We start from the raw sequence: 27,776 nt of genomic DNA on the forward strand, positions 1-27,776 counted from the left end.
AATGTATGATGGTGGTCCCCAAGTCTGCGCACCTAACGATTTGAGTTAAGATGACATTAACTTCTTTTTTATTTCACAAAATCTTTCTGTTAATAATGTTCCTTATATTATCATGAGTAAGTGTACCAAATATCTCATTAAAATTTGAAAGAAATATAGGATTTTCTTGGAAAAAACCTCGGGCAGTCATTTTCAGATTGAAAAAATTGGTACCCCGTGTCTGCGCACCAATTTACTTTGCACACGATTCAAGTATTTTGATGAGAAAGGCTGCATTTTGAGGCCGTCACATGAAATGCCCAAAATTCATTATTTTTTCCATCATTTTGAGTGAGATTTTTTAATGAATATCTGTCTATGTGGTGCATGTGTAAAGTTTATGTTCGTTGCGTAACGATTGATCCAATCTATCACAACTATGGAAGGCCAGCAACGTCAACATGTAAGATGCAAGTTCTTTCAAAGTATTTTCTAGATATGACCTATATTCATACATTCATTATTTCTTGAAGATTCAGTACGCTTCTCTTTGTTTTCAAAGGACATTAAGCAAATTTCCTTAAGAAACAATGATGACATTGATGGATTTCCATATACTTGAGATTGATTGGATCAATCGTAATTCTTTGTAAGATGGGGCCCTGTTCAACTCTATGAGCAGCTTTATGAATCTCCTTTCATTAATGTATTGATTTGATGAACTGATCATTAAAAACATCATCAAAGATTCTACGAGTAAATCTAAAATTTCATTTTTTAAAAATAATTATATCACATTCATATTATTCTCAAATCTGTTTTAAATACATACCAGTATATTATTTTGTCTCTCCATGTTGGAAAAAAATTAACATTGAAGGAGACATGATTTTTCCCTAAATTTGATAATAACAAGCTGCATAAAAAATGTGTAATCGATATTCTATCACAAATATTGCCACTAATTCGAAGTACTGAATAAATATATTCTTTTTAACCTTCTGTAGATAAAATATATAATTTATCTTTTTTTCTCTTCATTTTTTTTGTACAAAGTGGTCAACTTTGTTTTAATACCCACGTTCAGTAGAAGAGGGTGAAATATTAATGTATACTTTATAAAACTGCAGTAAATGTTTGTATATTTCTTGGATAGGGTGAGTTTAATGACAGTAAGAACAAAAATTTACTTTTTACCATGAAAAAGAAATATGTAGCAAAGGCAAACATGAAAAAAAATCAGGAAAGTCTTATAAATTATAATTCAAATTCAATTCACATTCACTTTCATTTTTATGTGATGAGGGGCCCACTGCAGAAAAAATTCAAACCCAAATGTGTACTTCAGATTGGTTGCAAATTAAGTCGCGATTGATTAATGTATTGCAATTGATTGCTACTTTTTCTACAGTGGATTCCATACACAAGAACCTATACATATTCCACTCAAGGATTAAAAACTTTAATTGTGCATTATGAAACCCCTCTCCCATTCTCCATAGATGCAGGCTATGTGGAAAACACTCCATCCCTCGGATAGGACGTTAAATGAAAGCAACGTGTAGAGGAGGGTCGCATAAGAATAGGGGGATAGGGGGAAGCCCCGGTGTAGTGGTCCACCTGCACTCCCCTAATCACTTATATCGGGAGGAGACACCTGCGGGTCACAGTGATTCAGTTCACTTTTCGCCTCCCAGGCACAGGTGACGCCAAACAAATAATAATAATTAAAGAATACTTCTTCTTTTTCTGTATTTTTTTTCAGACATGTTAGTCCATGCAGAGACACTTCCCATACAGTTGTGCTCATAGCTGAGCATTGAATGCAGACAATACTACAATGTTCAGCGAGTCAAGAGAAACAAACTTTATTGAATGTAATATTTGATCACCTGACAATTAAATATGGCAGAAGTTGAACACTTTAAAGATGTTCATTTTCTGGTGGGGTTCACTAACTTTTGAGCACCAAGGTACATATTCATGGTCTAAAGTGCTCTAAAGTGCTCTTTTATGAATTTCAAAGAAGGGGATCTTAAGGTAATGATCTATAAGTATTCATCCAAACTTGATGACACCATGAGGAAGTTTATTCCCTATGAATTTGCTCATTTTACATATCTCTTGCAACGAGAGGGTTGCCATGACAACATGGAGTAATGGTAAAAAAAATGTGATATTACAACAGTGATATTTGTCAGATAAGTTGTTTTGCATACTTTAAGATTTGCCTCTTCTTGTCAATGCCAAAGGGTTTCAAAATAAATTAGGGTTTGCATAAAGCGTTAATGCCACACAAATTGATAACAAATATATCAAAGCAAATACACAACAAATATGTGTGAGATTGTCACAAGCAATACCCCGATCACATTGATTTGTACAGGCAAAAATTTGCTACATTTTATTATAGCTCATTTATTTCATTTTTCAGAGAATTTTGGGGGCAAATTAGCCCTATGCCCCCATGTAACTTCCCCTGTATAACATGTATAAGTCAGAATAAGGGATGTAACGTGAAATAAATGTTTCTATTTACAAGGTAATGAGAGCAAAGTCCTTGAAGCATCTTATTAAAGTATGAGAAATTTTGGCTTAGCTTTTCAGCACCAACACCTCAGCAACTTTTCTGGCCAAATCACCCATTTCTGCCAAGAAAAATAAAGATGGATGTCGCAGAAACCGCGGTGAGACATAATTTTGTATGAATATATAATAATGCATCACCACAATTGTATTTTTTCTTTCAATTACTTTATGCATCACACAATTTCATAAGCAATATTGTCCTAGATCGCGCTAGATGTCGCTGTTCACTTTGAGTCTATGTGAACTAAAATGTGTTCTTTATTCAAAACTCACTTGAAGTTACCAGTAATAAAATAAATGAATGTTTGACAAAAGGAATAAATTAATAAATCAATAATCCTCTGTGAGTTGGGGGAAGCTACATATTGATGCAGAGGTTCAAGCTCTGGTCACGTTTTTAGACCCTGTTCTCATTACACTTTCTAAAACTAATACTGGAAACCGGTTCAGGAAACCAGTGTGGAAGATCGCTTTGCTAGCGTTCCCATTTGATCACCCAAAAGTGGTTTTCAAAATCACTTCACGTAAAGCGATCTTGTTGCCACGGGAACGCTCTCAGTGGGGTGACAAGTTTCACTCGAAATTTGATTCGGCATCTAAATGGTTTCAAATTCCCCATATAAACTAACACACATATGACTTTGATATTAATAGATGCCTTTGAGCAAAACAATGAACAGAGATGTGGGAAAATATGAAAATAGATATTGCAAGCTATGTTATTTTTTTTTTAAGATTTGAGAAAGAAAATCATCTAAGAAGATGGTATCATGTAAGAGATCACTCTTGTTTTTACTTCCTTACTCTGCACTGACAAGTTGTTGCCAATGCATATCCAATCTTTAAATTGGCATTCAGAGCCACAATGGTTATAATACATGTTGATTTGCAACAAAATGAGTCTACTGCAGAACTTTAGCTTTATAATATGGAAGCCTATCACATTGGAATGCTACCCAGGGAGTGGAGATGGTACACTATTGTGCAAAAGGGAAGACTCGTTTTCATGATTCATGATTACATGGATGTGTATGCTAATACTGTTGCCATTTTGGTGTTGTGAGGTACTGTTTGGTCTGCATTACATGTACAGTGTACATTCACATCAGGGGTGAGGTGGGGGGTGGTTTTTCACAAAACTGTTGAGTATAAAATATCTTTACAACTGGAATACGGAAGCTATATAATGGGTTTTCTAATCATTTATATTCATATGAAATTGAAATATACATCCTTCCAGTGAAGTATAATTGGGGCATTAATTGTAATCTGATCATCTTTATAAAAATTGTGTAGCATTTGAATGTGATTTCATGATCCAAACAAGATGCTCATAGCAGTTCCTCAAGCGTAACTTTGAGCTAAAAATTCAAACTGTACTTTGGAAGTACACAAAACAACACAAACACAGGAGCAGTTACATATCCACGATCACTTTAGTTTGAAGAAAAAAAATGCATATTCACTTCCATACTGCATCATTCTGTCAAGTGCAATTCAACTGCAAGCCAATTCAATAAATACAACCACACGAGGAACACGAAATGAAGCAATTAATCTACAAATGTCATCACGGTGAATTTTAAAGTTGATCTTCCAATATCATCTCAATATAATATCCATGTGTACTTAAGATCTGAAAGAGTTGTAATATTAATGTATACAGTGTACATCTGTGTTGCAATATGACTCACTCACTGCTTTAATATAAAATGTAATAAAAATGTAATAAATCCATTGTGAGATGCCCATAGAAAAGAACAGCTTTCCACAAAGGTCCACAGTTTTAGCTGTCCCAAGGCTCTTGACAAAGTCGAGCGATGCTGACAGCTATGGAGCACCTCAATCATCAAAGCATGGTCAATGCTGGTCAGATTTTCCTCAACATAGCAGCCCTCCTTTATGGATAGACAAGGTATGACTAGTAATGCCTGTCTTGCTTTTCAACTATAGAGGGGGGTAGACCATCTCATCTCTTGAGGGTTCCGCCATCATTGTTCTTCGGCCTGTAGCTCTCCTCCCTGTTCTGGGTCACCTCCTGCAACGCCTTTGTCTTCTCCATGTCCAGGTGGATATACTCCACCTGGTCTTTGGGCGAGGTCGGCTTGGGCGGGCGGGGCAACGTGGAGGGGCTGTCGCTGTCGTGGGCCAGCTCCAGGTACTCCACCGTGTGGCTCTGCGGCGGGAGGGTCGGCGAGGGGTGCGGGTGGATGGCCGAGTCGATGCTGGCATGACGGGTCTGAAATTGATGAGACTGGTATGTCATATTGTGGCCAAGCGGCGATTAGGTTGTTATTGGGGGATGAGGAAGGAGGAGGAGGAAAGAAAGAGAAGATGGAGATATTGTCAGTTTGAGTGTACCAATGCAATATGAGAGCCACTGTAGCTGCCGCATCACCCTTTAGGAACAGTAGGTACCCAAAGCCATGTTTTAACCATGGCTTTTATCTGAAAATTTACCATCTTCATACATGTACAAGTTTTTTTTTTTTTCCTGTTTGTGCACAGACAAAAAATATAAGGTACAGCTAAGGTGTTGCAAAATCGTGCATGTAGCAAATCTGATTTACTCAATTTTTATCCGCATACATTCGTAATTCCGAAACTTCGTTATTCGAAGGTTCGTATTTCCGAAGGTTCGTTAGTCCGAAAATGAAATGAGGGTCGTAATCCCGAAGGTTCGTTAGTCCGAAAAATTCATAATTCCGAAGGTTCGTTAATCCGAAAACGAAATGAGGTTCGTAATTCCGAAGGTTCGTTAGTCCGAAAACGAAATGATTAACAAACCTTATTTCGTTTTCGGACTAACAAACCTTCGGAACAACGAACCTTATATCATTTTCGGATTAACAAACCTTCGGAACAATGAACCTTATTTCGTTTTTGGATTAACGAACCTTCGGAACATCGAACCTTATTTCGTTTTCGGATTATCAAACCTTCGGAATAACGCCACAAATGTTCGGATTAACGAACCCTTTTACATTTTCGGATTAACAAACATCGAGGTATAGGCAATTTACGTGTTTCGGAATTACGAACCTTTGGAATAAAGAACCTTCGGAATTACGAAGTGTAACCTTTTTATCAAGGTGCCTAATCCACCTGCTACTTCATTCTTGAAGAATTGCAAGGGCCTATCTTCTCAAAGGTTCAAGGACATGGTCTTCAAATGACCAGAAGACAGCTGTGTCATATTGCAATTCCTTTTGCAGGCACAAGTAAAAAATTCTTACAATGCTTCATATCAGATAGCATCTTATTAGCTTGTATTCTTTTTGTCTGCAACAAAAATAGCTCAAAATCAAGTAATGTGCAATCTTAACTAAAAATGCAGTGTTTTTTTTCACATTTGTTCTTGTAATTTTTTATTCCAATCACTGTACTTCTTTTTTCGTGTCTGACCTCTAAACTGCTACATTAAACATTGGGCAATGTCTTGGCACATCCCACAGCCCAATTGTAGCCATCAAATCATTGTAATTTTTAAGATTTTGGTGATTTCTAATGATCTAAACTGAAAGGGCTAAAATGGCAAATTCCACTGACAAATTTCATTTTTGCAAATCATATGAGTGAGTGAGTGAGTGAAGTGCAAAAATTCTTTTTTAAAGGGATGGGGCAAACAAATCTTTCTACAAAATCTGAGAAAGGGGATGTAACTATACTCTAGGGTTTGGCCAAATAGTAAACATGATCAACAAGATAGACTCGATACTTACAACGAAGGTGGGCAGGGCTAGGCAGTGAATCTAGCAGTGGTACAACTCAAACAAAAACAACAACGAGAATGAAAAGAAAAAAATAGATGAAATGGAAAGTGCAAGGTGGCGAAAGGTTCACAGGGCAAAACAATATCACACATAAAATTTTAGGTAACTTGTCAAAAAGTCTTTGCCATGTTTTTTTTAGCAGGAATTCCACTATAAAGTCTCTATGCGTCTGTTCATAGCGGCTTTCTGCATTCCAAATTGTTTGGTCAATGACGACGTGGGAGAATTGGAAATGAAAGGCCGCACACAAAAAAGCAGCACTGACTTCCTACAAGGTACCTTACATGCACTGTATGTATATAAAAACTCAAATACTTGTACAAAGGGAGAAACTAGTGATTAAACTTTATAAAATTAAACAAAATGCAAATTAGGACACAAGTGCATTTAAATTTACACTGTATGTATACATGTAAGCTATAATATTGAACTATTGTAAAATAAAGCAGACCAGACAAGGAATCACTTTGTAATAAGGAAGTGATTTACAAGTAAATATCTTCATAACTAATCATCACTAAACAGATTTGTACTGCAATCTGATCCAAAGAAACTGATAACCATTTTGCGTTTCATGGCAGCTTCTGCAAAACAGACAAGTGCTGCTCTTTCACCCCATTTCCCTACATCAATGGCTTTTGATACAATAACTATTCAGACATTTATAGAACTCCCCCACTGCCCCTATGAAAAAAAATCAATAAAATCTGAATTTTCCACCTGATTTAATCATTACAATAAAATCAGGAAGTTTCATAATTCAATGTAGAAATAAGGAAAATGTGATAAACTTTATACTCTAGCAGTGAATAGTACATGTTTTGTTGTACTCAGTGCTTTGGTGCTAAGCGATGCCAATTGAACCAAAAGTGAAGGAATCCTTTAAACAGTGAAGGTTTATATGTGTACAGCACATCATGATAAGTAGTCAAAATCTTTATAATTACATCCATTACAATTTGGCAACGTGAGAACAAGACAATCTTTAAACCAAACTCTATTCAACTTTTCAATGCTACTGCTCAAAGACTCAGTACTGAGATTTAATCCCCCCCCCCAAAAAAAAAAAATGCTTTATTATTCAATCATTTCATTGTATGCTAAATATGATTCCCAAATTCTAAACTCTAAGTAAAGTGTATTCTTTTTTTTTGTAAATGAATCGCCATTTATTATTGAATGATTGAATGTATATCTAGATTCTTAATACTGTTTAAATGCATTAAAAACCTTTTGTTGAAATTAAGTTATTTAATTAAACAATTGCCCATCCTCATGGAGATTACTAATCATTTACATATAAAGGATATTAGGAATGTTATAAAATATGACAATAGCCCCTTTACAAAAGTATATATTTTTTAATTCGCCTGGTTTTTATCACTGTCATCATCATCGCCTTGATGTAAAGAGATGTATCTGAGATGAAATCTGGGTAAAAAATCTCAATGATTGAGGAAGAAATTTCTTGTTTACAAGCCATCCACCTCCCCTCAAAAAACCCCCAAAACAATGCCATTATCATAATAATCATTGTCATCAACATAGTCGTCATTGTAATAGACATCGTCGTCGCCCCTTCCCCTTCAAATACAAAGTCATCGTCATCAACATTGTCATCATCATCGTCCCCACTGCCCTTCAAATACAATGGCATTGTCATTGTCATCGACATTATCTCTGTCATATGTAGTCGATGTCATCGTCAATGTCATCGCCATCGTCATCGGTATCTTCATCCCTTACTCACCTCTATCCTTGGTTTAGTAATAGGGGTGGGTTCGGAGAAGACATAGGATTCGTCCATCGGTGGTGCGATGGAGTCTGTGTGAGAGCTACTAGAAGAGTGCACGCTCCTGTGAGGGCGGGGCGGGGTGCTCGGGAAACCTCCGGACTCTCTGTGCCTGAGGGAGACAATGGTGGTTTCAAACAGAATCAGTGAGAGAGAGGATAGTACACTATCAGAAATTTTTTAACCAACCTATATATTTAAACTGGTTCAAATATGGACCGAAGAACTGTGTGTTAAAAACAAAATTGCATGCAAAATGAATGGGGAGGGTTTTTTTTAGCCAACAGTTGGTCAGTTCATATTTTATTCAACTTTTGTTGTTGTTTTTTTTATGAGAAAGAAAGCATTGTAACAATGGAAAATTTTAATAAGAAATGACAATGACAGTGTAAAACCACATTGAAGAAAACTTTGGAAAGATTATTTCATCACAAATTAAATTATCTGAGAAAGAAACAAAAAGGCAAGTTAATGTATGATTTTACTGTTTGTATAGAGAACCAAAAATTGTTATGAACTCTGAGCATTCTGAACTAGTGAGGGGGGGTTAACAAGTGCATAATACACTTTTAAGCATATACAAACATGTATATGTACTAGGCCTTTCAGGTTTGATGACATTGCTGGCAGGATATGTAGGACCCCTGATCAGGGACCAATCTAATAAAGAGTTACAATTGGTCCAATCAACTTTAACTCTATGGAAATCCAAAAATGTCATAATTTTTTATCCAGGAAATCTGCACCATGTCCTTTGTAAACAACGAGTAGCACATGAGTTTCCAAGAAAACGATGAATGTAGAATAATACATCATATCTAGAAAATAAATGGAATGAACATGCATTTTATATGTTGACACTGCTGGCTTTCCATAGTTGTGGTTGATCGGATCAATCGCAACTCTTTGTAAGACAGGGCTCAGAGCTAATATATTTTTCTGGTTTGCGGTTAACCAGTTCTGCTTGAGAGTTGAGAGCATGCTTGAATTGCTGTGTCCCAGGTACTATTGTGTCAAAAGTTTGATATATTTCATGGCATTATTATGCCTCATTTATATTCACGCTGGTTACTATAAACATCAATAGAAAATCAGATGCGTGAATAGAGAAACACAATGGCAGCAATGCTTGACTTATTTCCACGTGAAACATTTTCAAATTAAATAAGAAAAAATAATTTGACAAATGCAGTGTGTACAGTATATATATTTGTATATCAATTTCCCATGGTAAATGGTTTGCTTTTCTATATATTACTTCCTCTTTTTAACATTCATGATTATACAGGGTTATTCCAAATTGTCAAGTTTTGCTTTGGGAAGCACTTTGACTCTGAGGGAAATCCCCACTGCTGGGACAGCACATCACCTTGTCAAGAACGTCACTGTCAAAATAAATCTAGAAGACATGTTCTACAGGAATTAGAAGGCATTAGTTGGGTTATCTACTGTTCTAACCCTGATAAATAAGAAGAAAAACTGAGAACATAATATTGAAATCGTGCATGCTATAATTTGTCATTTCAAGGGCCTTGAATTAATCCCTCAAAGAGGAAGTTTCCTCTCATTTTCATTTGTCTAAAATCAGCTTTTCTGGTTCATTTCACTTCTCTTATCATTTTTTTTTTCACTTGGATTTTGCCACTGACCAATTGTTGATTTTTTTGATTTTTTTTTTAAAATAAAAAAAATCAGATTTTTTTTATTTAAATCAGATTTTTATGATTTAAATCAGATTTTTTTTTTTTTTTTCCAACGAAAAATAATGGTCACACTTAACAAGTTTTAAACTATATTAAAACTGTTTTACACCAATAATAGTGGTCAAGTAGTCTTTTGAACATTGTGTATTGTACTATTTGACACAATAATCCACTTATATACAGGTAATTTTTTTTATTTATTTTTTACTTTTTTGGAGTGCTTCTCTAAATGATAACACTTTAAAGCATTTTTTGCTCTGTTTCATTTCTATATTCCCATAGACATGTTAGCATACACGTGAGAACATGCAACTCAGATTTTTTAAACTGAACACAATGTTAACCAATGCCTTTAAGCCATTGTAAAGCTTTATCATATTAAGACTTGTTTCCACAGAAATAGGGTTTGCAAACTCTAGAGCTACATCTGGTATACAAAGCATTCGCAAGTCACAACTGTACGTTAACATCTAATTTGAATGTAATATTTAACCAGATTTGCAATAGGCACTTCCTGATATGCTTGTAACAAAATACACATTTTATGTTTTCATTACAGTGTAACCTCAGTTCCAAATAAAACTTCAAATAAATTTCGTTGCAAGATGCAGGATAAGCACCACTGTCCACCACATCATTGATGTGCTGTTTTTTTTTTCAAACTATTACATGAACAAGCAAGCACAGCAGTTGTATTGCTGCATACAGTAACACTTGCCCAGCAACTTTCCTATTTTTAAATTCTTACTTATTAAGTATACATGTGTACTTTAAAATTGTGTAATTGAATGTATGGGTATTGATAAGAAAATACACAAGCATGCAAATATACATGTAATTCTTATCAAATGTACACATATGCCTTCAACTTAAGTAATTGAAAGAATGGGTATTAATACAGTAGTAACAAGAAGGAGGTACATACAAGTAGTTCAGCTGTTTTGTAAAAGTATCCAAGTTGTGGACTTTGAGCACCTTTGTAGATTTTATATATTATTTTATTGAAGATTTAACAGTTTGGTGTACATACAGAGAGTTACTTATCATTACTTCGTTAGAAACTTGTTGTTTTCATCAGTTTTGCTTGTTTTACAATTTGAAAATAAAACAGTGGTGTTAAATCAGACTCCATGAGGGTGTATCATTCTTTTAAAGTATCTCTAAAGCATGTGGAACAGAAATTGAAATGATTACATTGAAAGTATCTGTTAAGAAGAAGAGAAAATAGAGAAAACTAATTTTTTTCATAAAAGTTGATTTAAATCAGTGATTTTTTTGAAAAAAATCAAGTGATTTAAATCGCGATTTAAATCATGATTTAAATCGACATGATTTAAATCAAACAACCCTGATTAATATCAATCAAAGAACATGAGAATTAATCATAAAACAATACATAAAATAAGGAAAGCAATAAGGGACTTGATATGAAAACTATTATAATTATAAAGAGTGGTAAAACAAGCATTTCTATCACAACTAACTGGACAGCTTGCTATGTATGAAACAATATAGTGGATGCAATATCCGGGATCCTCCAGGCTCCATATTTGAAACTGAGAGTCTTTCTTTGCAAGGATTGTCTGATCATTTCTTTTGAATAGAAACGTATAGTACGGAAGACCTTCAAACATGATACTTTCACTTCTTAATTACAAGCACTCAGCAAAACAAGATTTAAAAAAAAATTGTACTAAAAAACTGTGCACGAGATCCGAGTACAGGATTGGTAACAGGCCAGAAAATAGTACAAGGGGTGTACATGTATATCTTCAACAAAAAATCTGATATTAGTATGGCCCTTGGGTGTGTATCCAGATTGACTCTGTCTCCAGAATACCCATAAATTTATGAGAACTTGTTCAAACCTCAAAACACTCAATAATTATTTCATGCATTCACATCAACCCGAACATGATACTTTGGGGGTAGGAACTTGAAGTTAAAAGCATGTGCAGTAAGATCTGATTTAATAGCAGGAGAAGTTTGTGATTCAAAATCGCTAGCTAAGCGGCCCTTGGCACCCATGCCCTACAACTCGCTGAATTGAGAAAGTTGTCTTGTAATTTGCTGTCCCACACTGAGAAAACCCACGACCTGTATAAATCACTGCGAAATTTCTTGTAAATTTAACAACTACCTACCATTTAGCAGGCATTTTCTTTTGGGAAAATGAGTAATTTGATTTCACACTAGAAAAAATAACCGGTATTTCTGATAAAAAAATACCTTGAACTTCGAGTTGGTCTGAATACACACGTCTTTTGACAAGAAAGAGAGGCCCAGTTAATACCCTATATACTGATTTCTATACAAGTGTTGTTTAGGATGAACAAAAGCAGGACACGATTAGGGCATATAATTTAGCCATTAACCCCCCACAACAATATACAAAACAATGAATGAATGAATATATAAATAAATAAATAAAAAATCAATCAATCAATAAACAAATAAATATATGAATAAATAAATATATATAAATCAATATTTCATACACTACTACCTACTTAATTTCAGAATTTATACAAAACAACAGCTTTGATATATATATCTGAAACAAAAACTCCAGCACACAAAAACCACAAAATACAACAAACAGACACAAAGAGTACTTAAATGAGCAAAACCACTCATTATGCATCAAATATAAATAAATTGGGGTTGTAAGAAGCATAAAATCAGACAATGGCCAGAAAGGAATCAATTTTATTGGGACAGTGAAAGAAACAATTCTCAACTGGTAAGAAGTGTGTATACATAGCTCATTGTATGTACAATATCACTTCTAATTTGCCCTGAATTAGATACTTAAAACTATAAAATCCTTCTCTTTAAAAGGCAAACTGAGCAAACATTCAGTCTCTTTAGACTGGCTTGTACCAGTTATTGTGAAGCCTTTGACCTCAAACAAATCCGATAGAGAGGCCGTGTTTACATTTGAGAAGAATACCAGATTTCAGTGTCGGGGATCTCGATTGGGATTAGTGCCAAGTATCAATACACATTGAAAACATAACCTAACTCATAGATATTACTAATACAACTTATACATGTAGCAGGGTTTTAATAAAGCAAAATAACTCTACTCCTTGCAACTCAAAACTATAGCTGGCATCTATCTCTGGTCTATGGGTAGCTTAATCATTTTCATTTTCAATTCAATCAACCTAAAGTCTGATCATCTTCAAAATGTGCGACATTTAAAATATCATATCACAATGATTTCATGAAAAATTATTTAAAAATCTTGTTCATTTACATAAATGTGATATTTCGGGGGGAGGGTGATTACTTGTTAGGGCCATTTTGATAGTATGTGTATGAGCATAGTGTCCACCTTCTAATACAGTCCCCCCCCCCATGCATTGAAGACCAACGTATTATGAGACATGAAATTTGACTGGAGTATATGTCATAGAATAAAGAGATGGATAAATAAATACCTTGATGGTCTTTTACTGAAGCTCTTCGTCCTGGGATTCTGGACCGGGAAGTCAGCAGGAAGCTCTGTACCTGTGGCGTAGAATGATCCTTCCATGCCAAGCATCTCAGGGTTAAGAATAGCTAGAGAATATAAAGACATCGGCAAACATGGCAATCATGACAATTCATTATAACATAGCAGCATTCGTAGTGGAGGTGGTAATGAAAGAAGAAGGACAAGAAGAAAGGAAATGGGAAAGGAAGAGGAGATGGGGTGGGAGAGGAGGAATAGGAGAAGAAAAGAAGTTAACAAGAAGAAACATTATCATCAGCAGTAGTAGGGCAATTCCATAAAATATGTACGTCCGACCCCCTTTGTGTGGGACCTTTATGAAACTTTCTGTCTCTGATTTCTGCTTCTTATGACAGTCTGTAATGTTCTCAAAGGACCGTGACTTTGTCAGTTTATGAAGTGAAGTAAGACTTGAGAAGAATGGGGTTCGGACGTGCAAAAAGGTTGATCATTTTATGGAATTGCCCATTAGTAGTAGTAGGAGTAGCAGCAGTAATGGTAATAACAGTGAGTCACTAAACATACATCGCCATTTATCTGGAAATAATCCATCCTGAGACCCATTATCATTAATTACCCAAGCATTAGCTTGAGCTGCTGTTCTACCACTGTGCATTCAAGGAACTAATTCTACCAGGTGACCATTCACATCACCAGGGTTGAGTGCAGCATGACGTGGGTAAATTTCTTGCTGAAACCATGGACCTATGAAAGCTGGACATTCATCGGTTAGTTAATGAATTCACTAACATCTGACTGTTATTGTCATGTGAATAACATTCTCTTCATATTTTATCTACTGTGATACCATCATGGTCGCCGTCAACTAAACCATGAGTTACAGAAGCTTTCGGTGATTAGACATTTAACATTAGACAAATTGTACGCGCAGAAGGTAATAAATTACCTAAATTATCTGAAATTAATGTGCAGTTCTGGTTTATAAATAAATATCTTAGTTCCGTTGTTTTTATTTGGGAAAATGTATGAATATTTCGAGATAGAGGCTGAAATGAAATTGATTGATTGTAATTTATAATCACATTTTAAAGATTTCCTCATGACATTCCAGAGAAACATGGTGCGTTTCTTGTAGAGGTCGTCCCCCTCTCGTTGTTAGTAAGGTCATTATGAGTGTGCAGAAGTGTGCAAATCGATAATAATATATTTGATATCACAAAAATCGTCTGCTTCTCAATTTGCTGCTCCAAAACTGAACCATCTTAATTGAAAGGTATAATCTGTTACAGGACATCAGCCAACAAACGCCAAGAAGAGGAAAAAGATTCCTTTGTAAAGATCAGATTCGCCTCGGTAGCCGCTATTGTCAAAACACCTGTATGTTCTCATTAATATGCACATAATCAGGATAAGGCGACTATGATTGCATCAAAAGAATGCTCGCGTTAATCATCCATTTCTTATAGGTCCATGCTGAAACTAAGACATCAGGCCATGGCTGGGATTTGAATCCACGGCCCTCTGTTTCCAAGTCTGGAGACTAATCCACTGGGCCACAACGCACCACACTTTGAAGGGGATTCACACGTTACTTGACAACCTTCTGGCATGATTCGGTACAACATGCTCTACCTGACACATAGAATTCTTCCAACATCATTTAAAACAAGGGAATATCTTATTTTATAGGCATAGAGGTGGAGGGCAGAAATCTTACCTGAGTCGGTACTTCTCGGCTTATTCCTCCTGTCAATAGGGGGCGGCAGACTATCTCCACTGGCTGTAGACGAGACACTGATGATGGAGCTGGTACTTGGACGGGGTGGCCTTCGGGGTACCGCTGGGGCCGAGTTATTCATCATCAGGGTATACATGTCCAGGTTTCCTTCATTCTGGCTCTGCATGTGCATGTAGCTCTCCTCCGATATAGGTGCCCCAAGTCCACTTTTGGGACTCTCGCTGCTTCCTGAAGATTTTATCAGGAGAGAATTAAAGAAGTATTAAACTGAGTAGTCAATGGGGCAAAATAGGCATATTTCAGAACTTTCTTGGCTAAGGTTTGATAAACTACGCAAATTGCCATGATTTATTGCCTAATCTAATACTGTTTGCATGTTCCGAAATCGATCGAGCAGCTAATCATATGGAAAATCTATAATTATGAGGGACGATAGCAGACCAGGACTGGAGCCCGTAACGTAATCGCTGCCACAGAAGAATAGTGAGGGAAATTGGTGTAGACTGATATACCAGGATTTACTTTGAAATATATCATAATGATAGAGGGTGTCATTTTGGGAGAACAATTATCAGACCTGGGCCCCATAACACAAAGTTTAGTAATGAATAGCAAATATGAAAGAACACTTCTGATTGGTTCCTGGTCAGTATTTTGGTTCATTTTCATTTGTTCCATTGCCAATTCGTCCAATTAACAACTCGTCTACTATCATTTTAGTCTGTCAGTTCGTCCACTATCCACATGGTCTAATTGCCATTTCGTCCACTCATCATTTTGTCTAATAACCAGTTGGTCCAATAGCCGTTTAGTCCATATACCATTTCATCTAATTGAACTAAGTGTTAATTGGGTGAAATGAATGAAAATAAAATGGATCTTAGACCAACTGGTTACGAGACGAAATGGTCATAGACGAACTGGTGATTAGACAAATTGACGACTGGACCAAATGGTTGTTTGACGAAATGTTGATGGATGTAATGGCATTAGACTTAATGAAATTGGACCATGTGATGAGTGGGCAAGTTTGCAATAGATGAATTGACAATTTATCAGTATTTTGCACCAGATGCGCAATTGGTCTTGATTGTTCAGTTCATTAAGCGATTGATCACTTATCTTTGTGTTACGGAGCTCTGGTATTAAAGTCTATAGGAGTTATTGAAACCTTTGAGACCCCAAAGTAAATGACAACCCTAAGTTCAGTCGATTTCGTACTGTCCGAAATGTTATCACATTAGCCCGACAGGCTCGCATGATGGACAGATCATATTGTACAAGTCAACACCTAGGCTTTTGAAAATTCTGGAAGATTCCATGCCATATGAGATTTACTCTCCATAAGGACAAATAAAGATATTACAGATAGACAGGCAGATGATCAGTTTCGCTGGCTTACTTTATTACAAACACTAAGCAGTGAAAGTGAAAGAAACCTTTTATGATTACTACAATTCTGTTTGTGACAATAAAATTAAAATTGAAACGAAATGATAATTGGACTGTATTCAATTTCAGCACATGCATTATAAAGAGAGCATTCTATTTGATATTACAGTGGAGTCTTCATGCCTCCCCCCCCCCCCCCCAGAAATCAACCCAGATCTTTAAATATTCAGACAGACAGAAAGATAATGAGTTAAACAAGGATTATAGGATTGCATGTTTATAAATTTACCTTGCATAGCCATATAACTCCCCGGTAGCGGCTGCTGGCCATTCTGGAAACCATTGGCTGGGAAGGTTGACCTGGAGCCGCCAGACACAGTATTTGACCTCATGGGAATATAGCCTCTGGGATTGAAAGAAGAGTTCGGTCTTGCCATTCCAGGATTCGCTGTACCGGAGCGTTTGGTATTGATATACCCAGGTGGCTGTATCACCTGATCCATCCATTTATGTTGATGATGGTTGGCCATGCTGGGAGGACTCTTGGTCTCGATGCTTGTCAACCGCCTTCTCATTTCACTGGGTGAGAAGCGATGGTTGGGTTGGGCGGGCGCAACATACTTTTCATCGATACTGGGTGGCGGCGTGGAGGGGCACATACTCTGAGGCTTTGCAGGACGAGGAGGTGCTTCCATAGCCGTGGAGGAAGGACCCACGTCCTTGAAGACACTACCGAAAGAACAGTTCGACCCAATGGATGCATTCAGGTCCATTGCCGGTACTGGATCATATGTCGAGTGTTCTAGATCCCCGTTTAAGAGGGACTGATTGGCATTTTGTTGGGATATCTCCTCAAAGGACCTAGCCAAGTTGTCGGTGGATGTACTGATTTGTGAAGGAGATTTTAGATGTGAGGGTATGTTCTGCAGAGGTGTCTTCTGCATGGGACTAGGTAACATATCATATGTATTGTCAATTTGTGGTGACATAGGAGGAACATCATACAAACAGTCTGTTTCAGCGTCCAAACTTTGTCTGGAAGGGGGAACCTGATAGATGTCCTCGGTGACAGGTGGAGGTGGCCTTGGTGGAGGTGTCTCATAGTTTGACTGAGGACCGTTGCTCTCCGCCGACTCAAATCCGCTGGATCTTCTATCATTAAAACTGGGTACTAAGTCATAAGTCTGTCCTGATCCCAAGTCATCGGAGTTCGAAAACGATCCCCTGTTGCTGGATGCTGACGACAGCTGACTCTCACAGCGATAGCTAGTTGGATCCTTGCTCGGTGGCACTACCTTATAAATAGATTCTTCAAGCGTTGCTGCAGGCCGTAATGGAACCGGAGGAGCATCATCAGATTGCCTAACCGGAGGAACATCGTAGATATCATCAGTGACTGCTCCTTCAACCTGTGACGTCGGTCTGGAGTTAGGTGGGGAAGGCGCGGAGTCACTAGGAGCACTGCTGGATGTGCTGCTCATGGTGTCATTATAAGTCTTTGGTTGTCTGGCTTGTGGAACATGCTGCGGAAGGGATTCCTTGGCGTTCAGCTTTGGTGGCAAACCGTTGCTTGAAGCAAGAGGGTTACCGGTCTCACACTCGGCAATATCGATGTACGATTCATTGCCATTTGTAGTGGGAGGTCTGGTGGTAGTTATAGGAGGAGACCCCACATTCAGGGGTGTTTCGGCAAACCTTGCAGGAGAGCCTGGGCCATCTGTTTGGTCCGAGACTGTAGAAACTGCAAAATAACAATATAATAGGAAAAAATTAGCTCTTTCAAAAAAGATAACAACAGGCATCACACAAAACAGAAAAGAACTGGCTCACAATATTCTACCTGGTTAATCTATAAAAAAGGATTTAATTGAATATAAAAGTACACGCCCCCTCACCCTATATGCCTTTACTCTGAACAAATTAAGAAAAACTGTGTGTATCAACTCTTTGCTGTGTGTACCCACATGTAGGGCTGATGAATAATTTTCAAAAGTTGGTTTGGCTATTTAACCTATCAGTAATTTACTAAAAGAATCTAATGTAGACAACAAGAAAACAAAATATGCAAACTGCATATGATATGATATCTCCATGATTTACATGATGAATGGTATGAAAGCTGTATCATTTGTAATAGTGTTACCAGGGGGGTGTTTCACAAAGGTTTGAGTATGCCTTAGAGTCGCACTAACATGTAAATGCCTAGTTGCACGCAGTATAAAAGACATGACCATATTGGTCTGACCATGCCAAAAGGACGCGCACTACTGCATATTGATCAATAAGACTGCCAGTTGCATTTCATTTACGCGTCGGCATTTAAGTGCAACTTAAGTCATACTTAAATCTTTATGAAACACCCCCCCCCCTGGGTTTGCCATAAAGCTGTATATGAAGTTATGAACGACTTTACGCACAACAGGAATATGGTCTTAGAAGCTATGTCAGCTACACAGGGATCATACATGTACATGTAGCACAAGAAATGGTCACAAACTCGAGTGTAAATTCATTCCTAACTTTATAACAAACAGCTGAAATACCCACCAGCACTGAAAGAGTCGAGACAGAACTAGTGGCATTGACAAACCATAGAGGGGATTAAAATACTTTATACAGTTTTTATTCTTATATGGGATACTTGATTCACATCAATTTGTTGAAAAAAAGATGTAGGGGAAAAGATGAACATGCATGTTATTATATATTATATTTTATAAACACAGTGATGTGGAATGTCTTACTCAAAACCATAACTCTGAACTTTCAAAGGTTAGCAAATGGGTTGAAGCGAATAAATTACAACTTAATTATGAAAAGACCCATGTAATGCTGTTCAATTCTCCGAAAAATAGTGCAAAAGAAGTATATTAATGGCAACTTAATTCAACATGTAAATACTACACAATTTTTAGGAATTAGTATAGACAAGGATTTAAAATAGAAGACACACGTTTATGAGGTTTTAAGGAAAGTTTCCAAAACAATAGGAATAATGAGTAAACTTAAAGACATTTTACCACAAAATATTCTTCTTACATTGTATAATTCATTGATTTTACCTTACATATCTTATTGCAATATTGTTTGGGGATCCTGCAAGCAACACTTACTGAACTGCATCTTCCTTCTTCAAAGAGAGCAGTTCATATATTATGCCATAAAACCTTTCTATTATTGTCATAGTAAACCTCTTTTTTTAATCAAATATACTCCCAATTTCTTTACTACATGATTTTCAATTATCTGTTTTTATGTATTCCTATTATAACAACCTTTTGCCTAATAATTTTGACAACATTTTTCAAACCAATAGAGATATACATACATATAATACTAGAAACTCAGCTGATACTCGTGCACTATATGGCCATTATTCTTTCTCAAACAACATATTTTTATGTAGGGGTCCCATTATTTGGAATAAGATCCCTCAAAATATTAAGCAGTGCAAAACCCTTCAGAGCTTTAAAAGACATTGAAAAATACATTTCATGCAGAAAGTCTAATACTAATAGTAATACTGATATAGATACAATTGTATACTCTTGTTATGTTTGTTTGTTCTGTATTTCCTAACTGCATTTGTTATTTAATTGTGTTTTTTGTGTTAATTTCAGGATCGCTAATTTATAAGTTCCTTTTAACTTTTCAGTGATCCTTCCACTATTCTTGAATATACTCACTTTTGTTATAATGTATTTTATTGAAATATTTACATTTCTTGATTTGTATGGTTTTTATGAAGATTGTGGTAAATAAAGTTTCAATTTCAATTTCATGTACATGGAGGTTTTATTCTAATTTGGGATACTTGATTCACTTAAATTTGTTGACAACATAAAAGTATGAAACCTACATTATCCAGCAAACAAGTCATACAAAAGACAGAGAAGTACAAGGAAACTACCGCAAATCACCACCAATCAATAATGATAATACAATTTATTCATGCACATTTAGATTTGTAGAACAGCAATAGTGGGATTTCAAGCATGCATAGATAGTCACGTTTATTTTATAACCGGCAAGAATAGATAAGGAGCATTCATGATAGCTAAACTTCCTTGTCAAGTTACAAGACTTCCTTCTAAATTTTACAGCACAACTACTACATGTAGAAATACCTTGGCTATTAAAGTTAAGGTTAAAGGCCCAAGTCTACACTCAAAACATGTTGAGTTAAAATAATCAATTCAGTCAAATAAAGGTCACCAAATCATGAATGAGTGTCTTTACAGACTTGTTTCAATGTTGACAAATTTATGCAGATTAACCAATCAGTGATAAATGGCCAGATTGGGGAGAGAACCAAGTTACTGTACATTATAATTAATAATTCGATCCCCTCCGCCCTTTCCTACATTATTCCCTTTTTCGCCTCGATCTCCTATTTCTATGGGGCGGGGAGGGGGTGGGTGGTGGTAACCTCCCAGAGGTGGATTTCACTTTTGGGTTCTTATCAATAATCATCCAATATATATACCAAAGACAAAGTGTATTGAACTTAAAATGATTTTGTTAGGACTTGGGACTGACCAGCTTTGCTGATCATCAAAAGATCAAGTTCAAGGTAAAGACTCTACATGTAATTTAAATATTTATCTTTTTATTAGTGACCTTATCTAAGGTTCAGGTCCAATGTTATGTTGATAGCCTACTGACAAGGCTTTGAAACTTTGACTTGGTTCATTGCAGTGGCTGCAAGGAGACTAGACAGTGAGGTGAAAAGGAAAGTGCAAAAAACCCTAGTGAATCTCAGACACCGTTCTCACTACCTTCCTAAAACTAGTTTACTGGAAACTATTTTAACGTGTAATGAGAACGGTCAAAGCGATCTTGGAAGCGATCTTCCAAACCGATTCATAAAACCACCTCCCGATGTAGTTTTCAAGATCGCTTTGCCTCATTAAACTGGTTTTAGCATAAGTGAAGACACAACCGTTCTTCGGGAAGCGATCTCCGCACATTTTGAGCGTGCTACTCCACACAACAAGTGTAGAATGCCTACGCTGCAGGCGCTCAGTTTCGAATTTCGCACGAAACGTGTCACCCCACTGACTATTAAAGAGAGTTTCCATAGCAACAAGATCGCTTTATGTGAAGTGATTTTGATAACCACTTTCGTGTGATCAAATGGGAACGCTAGCAAAGCGATCTTCCAAACTGGTTTCCTGAACCGGTTTCCAGTAAACTAGCTTTAGAAAGCGTAATGAGAACGGTGTCCAAAATTTTGATGCAAGTCCTCCTGTCTGCATTTTGTGCACATACAGTTATTAGTGGTGTAAACATATTTTAATGTATGATTTAATGAGCATTTTGATTCACACAGATTTTTTATTTTGATTTTTTTTAATTAATAATAATAATAATATAGGATTTGTATAGAGCGCGTATCCACATTGCTAGGTGCTCAAGGCGCTCCTACATTATTCAGTATTAGAGTATTAAAAGATAATTGTTTAAAGGCCCTGTCACATCACTCCAAGCAAGCCTTGCCTGTAACTTGCGAGTGAATATTTTTGCTACCCACGGGTTGCCCGCAGTGATAGGGCCTTTTATGGTTGGCCACATCATCTCTGAAAATAGATCCAGCAGCCCTAGCTTTCATGATGAACAGAGCAAAGTGTTAAAGGGGAAATATATTGATTATGAATATATGGTCTTATTATATAACAATGGAAAGGTAATGATTTGGAGATTATCATTAGGTCATTTGAAAATAATATATAAGGTGGAAATCACAAATTAAAAGACTTCTCGGAGATCAGCAAGTAAATGCAGATCCTAGAAGTCTCAAGTGTATGAAATATATATACACTATATATTTTCGAATTGTTTGGCCTTTGGGTGGTGCACCGTGCAGGTGCAAATGAATGTGAGTTGAGTAATGATACGACAGGGGTTCGTTCCATTCACAATCCCCGTACCGGCGCAATTCCCCTAATTTTCCTTCTTCCATGTTGCTTTGTTGTTCACTAGAGCTAGAATCTTCATCATCAATATCTTCTTCTCCAACAACATCTATTCAAAATCCAAATCTAGAACTTCTGGGTTTTCTTCCATTTCATGAACCATTCAGTGGCAGTGTGGAGAAATCGCATGTTCACTAGCATTCGCAATAGGTTTTGCACGCGAGTGGAGCTTGATGTAGGAGAGCCAGTCACGTCTCTGGTACCATCATACACGTCAATTCAGAGACAGATGCGAGGGATATTTCGGAAAGGCATTTTAGCGCTTTTTAACTGGCGATTTCGACCTTATGTATTATTTTCGTTATTTTCAAATGACCTAATGCTAATCCCCACATCATTACCTTTCCAATGATATATAATAAGACCGTATTCATAATCAATATATTTCTCCTTTAAAAGGATCATCAAAAAGTACTCACTAGAGTCCTCAGACTGGAAGCCACACGCAGAGCAGATACTGTGGACCCACCGCAACATCTCCTCCTCCGTCTCTGTCACCAGGAAGTACTTGCGACGCTGGGTCACGATGTCAAAGATGTGGGCATCTTTGAGTTTGCTCTTGGTCTCAAAGGACAGGCCCTGGTCCACCTGTTCACACTCCCGGAGGTTGATGGTGCCCTTCAGCTTGGTGCAGGTATTGTCTTTGAAGTACTGGAGGAAGATTTCACCTTCGGTGTCGCACAGCTGGAAGAAACGTTTGCACCATCTCTGCACGAGGAGAAGAGAGGGTTTCATGAAAACGTTATGTATTATTCTACAGTGAGGACAGTTAGACTTTATATGTATTAGGACTTCTTCAGCTAGAGAGCCTCGATGTCGACATCACCATCATCATCATCATTATCACCATCATCATCATCAGCATCATCATCACCACCACCTTCATGTCAAAATGATGACGATCATCATCACAATCATCATTATCATAATTGATCAAAATCATTAACATCATCATCATCATCACCACCATCATCATCATCATCATGACCATCACCAACATCTTCATCATTATGATGATAATGACGATCATCATCATTATCAAGACCATCATCATCATCATGACCATCACCAACATCTTCATCATCATGATAATGATGACGATCATCATCATCATCACCATCATCATCATCATCATCACCATCATCAAAATGATGATGATCATTGATCCAAATCATTACCATCATCACCTTCATCACCACCACCACCATCATCATCATCATGACCATCACCAACATCTTCATGATGACGATGTTGATGATGATGATCATCACCACCACCACCACCACCACTGGTTCAATCTTCACTGTGGATGATTTATTGGTGAAGAAATGATTCTATGTAGCTACATGTAGTTTCAGTAGCTTTTTTGTTATCTGTTAAAAGTATGCTTGTCAGTTCTGTTGCATGTGATTGATGTTATATTCCATTCAGTTTAACTATCTGAAGTAAGAGATGAAGCCCAAATCTATTTCTGGAAATATATAAAACATGGTTCATTATCTATGTACATGTACAGATGAATTCTTGTATTTATGGTCAGTAGTCAGCAACACAGCAAAACTAATGTAGATCCTATAATGCTGTGTAGATTTTTTTTTTATACAGTAGAAAAACAGACAAAGAAGAACAACTAGCAAGCCCTTCTATGTCCTTTATAATTCTCAGAACTTTTCTTCATACTGTCGGCCTACAGGTGTACATGTATGTACATCTTGAGCTTATCAGCAAATGGCAAACATGGAAGCAAGAGAATTATTTATTTAGAGAAACACAGATACACAATCTTTTCCTGGTATTCAATTACCAAAACATACAAAAACATTGCATTCACATCCATATCCGAAATAGTAATTCCGTGTACCCACTCGTACCAGTCGGTGTTACAACCACAAGCCTTTGAAAACTAATGTCTCACTTCCCTAATTTGTACAAAATAAAGAGTTGGCCCATGTAAAATCTTGATTTGAGAGCGAGAATCAGCGATATGCCAACGTCATGGCATCCTGCAAAATAACTGGCAAGGCCTGGATGGATTCACACTCGTACATGTGCATGTACCTGCAACATTAGATCTTGCACTACATTTTGATATAAAGCAGGCATTACGCAGCAGAAAGCAATCCCCTAGAGTAAAGAGAGTGATTACAAAATTTTGACGATACAATATTAAAGGCCTGAATTCTCCTCAAGTCCAAGTTGCGATGGTCCAACTCTGTGCAAAAATGATGGGAAGACGAAAATGTTTAAGGTCAAGTCCACCCCAGGAAAATGCTGACTTGAATAAATAGAGAAAATCAAACAAGCATAGTGCTGAAAATTTCATCAAAATCGGATGTTAAATAAGAAAGTTCTGACATTTTAAAGTTTTGCTTATTTTTCACAAAACAGTGATATGCACAACTAGGTGAGTCAGTCGATGATGTCCATCACTCACTATTTCTTTTGTTTTTTATTGTTTGAATTATACAATATTTCACTTTTCATAGATTTGACAATAAGGACTAACTTGACTGAACCATATAGTTTTAAACAATGCTAATTCCACACGTTCAGGGAGGAATTAATCGTTGTATCACTTGACAATGAGGAGAAAAATAGAATATTCGCTATTTCATGTAATAAAATACAAAAGAAATAGTGAGTGGATGACGTCATCAATCTCCTCATTTGCATACCGACCAGGATGTGCATATAACTGTTTTGTGAAATTAAGCGAAACTTTAAAATGTCATAACTTTCTTATTTTACATCCGATTTTGACGAAATTTTCAGTGTTATGCTTGTTGGATTTTTCTCTTTTTATTCAAATCAACTTTTTGTTGGGGGTGACTTGTCCTTTAATATTCACAATCTTTCTTTTGTGTGTGCTTTTCCGAAATGTGAATGCCAGTTGTGGATGGTAGCGATTTCAAAATAAGTTTGTACATAATCCTATCAAATGACGACCTGTAGGTGTCTGTATGTACGGCCTATTTAAAAAAAATTAAAAAGGGAGCCAAAGGATCCTGGAAATAGTTGTGTAATTGCTAAGAAATAAGCAAAAACAAGCATGAAATTTTAGCATGTTCGGTCAATCCCCCCCCCCCAAAAAAAAAAAAAAAATACTGTCCCAAATCATGTGCTTATCTGTGATGGTGGTCTTTCAGCTGCATGATTTAAACAAAGTTCAGTTTAATGTAAAGTTCTATAGATCTACACTGTACACTTTACAATGAAATATAGTGTATATTAACCTTGAATTTACAGACTTTCTCTTGAAATCAGCGCTGGTTTCCTGCAACCTCTTTCAATTGCTAAAGAAAACTTATTTACTATTGATCACCAAATGTGCTGACATATTTAACCTCTACAGAATATAGAGATTAGTGTCACAACTTCCGATCAAGGGTTAAAACACAACTTAACAACATAGTTTAAATGAATCCCAAGATCATCGGAATATACTTCATGAATACATATTATTCAAAGGAGAAATATGAAACTGGTATTCAATTAGAAATCTACATGTACTGTACACTCCGGTAAATTGCAAGTCAGCTTCCCAAACTGAAATCTAAATGGTACTATGATGGATAAACTGTACTTACATGTACGTGTACACCTCTGTTAAAATGCCATATCTGGACAACATTTCTCCAGTTTGCAAATCAGTTGCAACCACCTACATGTACATGTAACATAACAAACTTCTAAAATCCTGCTTGGAATAAAGTGCACAGAGCCTTCCAAAGTGGTTGTTTCTATTTCAAAACGGCAAAGCGATATGATATCTAACTGGGTTTTACCAGGCTTGACAGGAAAAAACACCTCCGAGAAAGGTCCTTTGAAAAAAAAAAATGAAATCCCCGACCAAAACAACAGTACCACCATCAAAACACTTACTGTCAAAACAATCAAGTACAAGCATGACATAACTTATCTACGATAACAAATGAAAAAAAAAATTTCAGGGACTCCATAGGAAACTTCAGAGAGGATTTTGTTAGACTAAATATTGCGTGACAGATCTGTCTAGTTTTGGGAAGTGTTTGTCCCTTTGACATCTTCCCAAACGACCAATAAAACATTGCTGTTATTCATAACCACGTTTTTTTTTTCATACATGTAGAACCTGAATGAACTTGAATGAAGTAGACTGATTGTAAAGTACAAGGGAGGCCAACATTATGCATTCTATGTATAATAGTTTTGGTCTTAATATGGCCATTCACACTGGGTGATTTCAACTACGGTGTTGAAATCTGGTGTTGTGTTGTGACAACTCCAACACCAGCAATAATAACACTGTACTTGAAATGATGCTGGTGTTAGGATTGACCTCGGAAAATATGACATAATTCCGGCAGTTCCTGTTGGGCGCTGGCGTTGAATGTTCTCTGCCGAACCGAGCATCAGATTCACAGCTGGTGTTGGCGATCCACGTGTAATTTCCCCATTCACCAACACCAAACCCCAAAAATTGGAAAACTTCCTGATTTCAAGTTTGGTGTTGGTGTTGGTGATTTGAAGCCCACCAACAGGCAGTGAACAGGATGAAACATCCCTGTAAAATTAGATATTTACAGTTAAGATGAGTGCAAATCATTAAAGCCTTAAACAATTTAATGGACAATAATGTTTTACTCTTTCAGATTCTTAAAGAGATTTTAGCCTTTGCATTCTGTATGATAAGATTTTACTGTAATATCTCCCTGATTTCACTTTCGTCAAGAAGTTCTTGCGTAAGGTTGAGCACAGAGGCGTGACGTCGATATTACCCGATCGGTATCATGCCTCTGAACCCAGCTGGGTGTTGAGCTCGGTTCAGCAGCCTTTTCACGCTCTCAACACCAACGCCAACATCGCACACTGAACTTGGAATCACCCACTGCATACATCTACATGTAGAACTGTCTTGTGGGAGGTCAATGAAGTACTTTGATTACAAAATATCAATTCAAAATGAATTCATAACAATATATATCCAGCCATGGGAAGTTCTTTCAATTATAAACGTCTTTAAAAATGTCAAGTAATCATTTCCTATGATTGGTAAAAAATGGAACTTGTATTTGACCATGGAGCTACCCCGAGGGGGCACTCAAATTATTGTTTGATGGGGGTGTGCCTCACAAAATCCTGAAATGGTGGTCTAAAGGAACTGAACATAAGGGTAAAATACAGGGTCTTGGGAATGAAATATATACTGGGCAGTATAAAAACAGGGTCTACGGAACAGGATCATGGTATTTGGGCGCTAGCGGTGCATGGAGCTGCTAGCAGAGGGAATTGTGAAGCCATGTGTGGAGTTCCTACATGCAGTGCTCGCGCTGGACAATTTTGGCAGGGCAAGGGAACTATTATGTTTCGTAACGGGGGTCTTGCGAGCGGGGCGG

General features: G+C 36.8%; 1 protein-coding gene across 2 annotated transcripts; it reads right to left on the reverse strand.

Moving 5' to 3' along the window:
- Positions 1-328: 328 nt before the first annotated feature.
- Positions 329-26,302, reverse strand: LOC129261374 (mucin-2-like). Of its 2 annotated transcripts, none has more exons than XM_064099071.1 (7): positions 25,989-26,302; positions 22,821-23,109; positions 16,716-18,167; positions 15,014-15,262; positions 13,283-13,403; positions 8,092-8,245; positions 329-4,807 (listed from the first exon to the last, which is right to left on the reverse strand). In XM_064099071.1, exons 2-7 carry the CDS (start codon positions 22,876-22,878, stop codon positions 4,538-4,540), a joined length of 2,304 nt encoding a protein of 767 aa, XP_063955141.1. In that variant the 5' UTR covers positions 22,879-23,109; positions 25,989-26,302; the 3' UTR covers positions 329-4,537. The 2 variants fall into 2 exon arrangements, with proteins under 2 accessions (XP_063955141.1, XP_063955140.1); XM_064099070.1 differs by having other exon boundaries at positions 765-4,822; positions 25,989-26,166.
- Between the last annotated feature and the right edge of the window lie 1,474 nt (positions 26,303-27,776).

The sequence above is a fragment of the Lytechinus pictus genome, chromosome 5, assembly GCF_037042905.1.
Source record: "Lytechinus pictus isolate F3 Inbred chromosome 5, Lp3.0, whole genome shotgun sequence".
Taxonomy (NCBI): Eukaryota; Metazoa; Echinodermata; class Echinoidea; order Temnopleuroida; family Toxopneustidae; genus Lytechinus; species Lytechinus pictus.

Bases quoted from the DNA above. Each gene is read 5' to 3' on its own strand.
- LOC129261374 (XM_064099070.1), bottom strand. From the start codon at position 22,878: ATGTTGCGGTGGGTCCACAGTATCTGCTCTGCGTGTGGCTTCCAGTCT. The intron at 18,168-22,820 runs GTGAGTACTTTT...GTTATTTTGCAG, and splicing joins CTTCCAGTCTGAGGACTCTA to TTTCTACAGTCTCGGACCAA. The intron at 8,246-13,282 runs GTATTTATTTAT...TGTCTCCCTCAG, and splicing joins TTCAGTAAAAGACCATCAAG to GCACAGAGAGTCCGGAGGTT.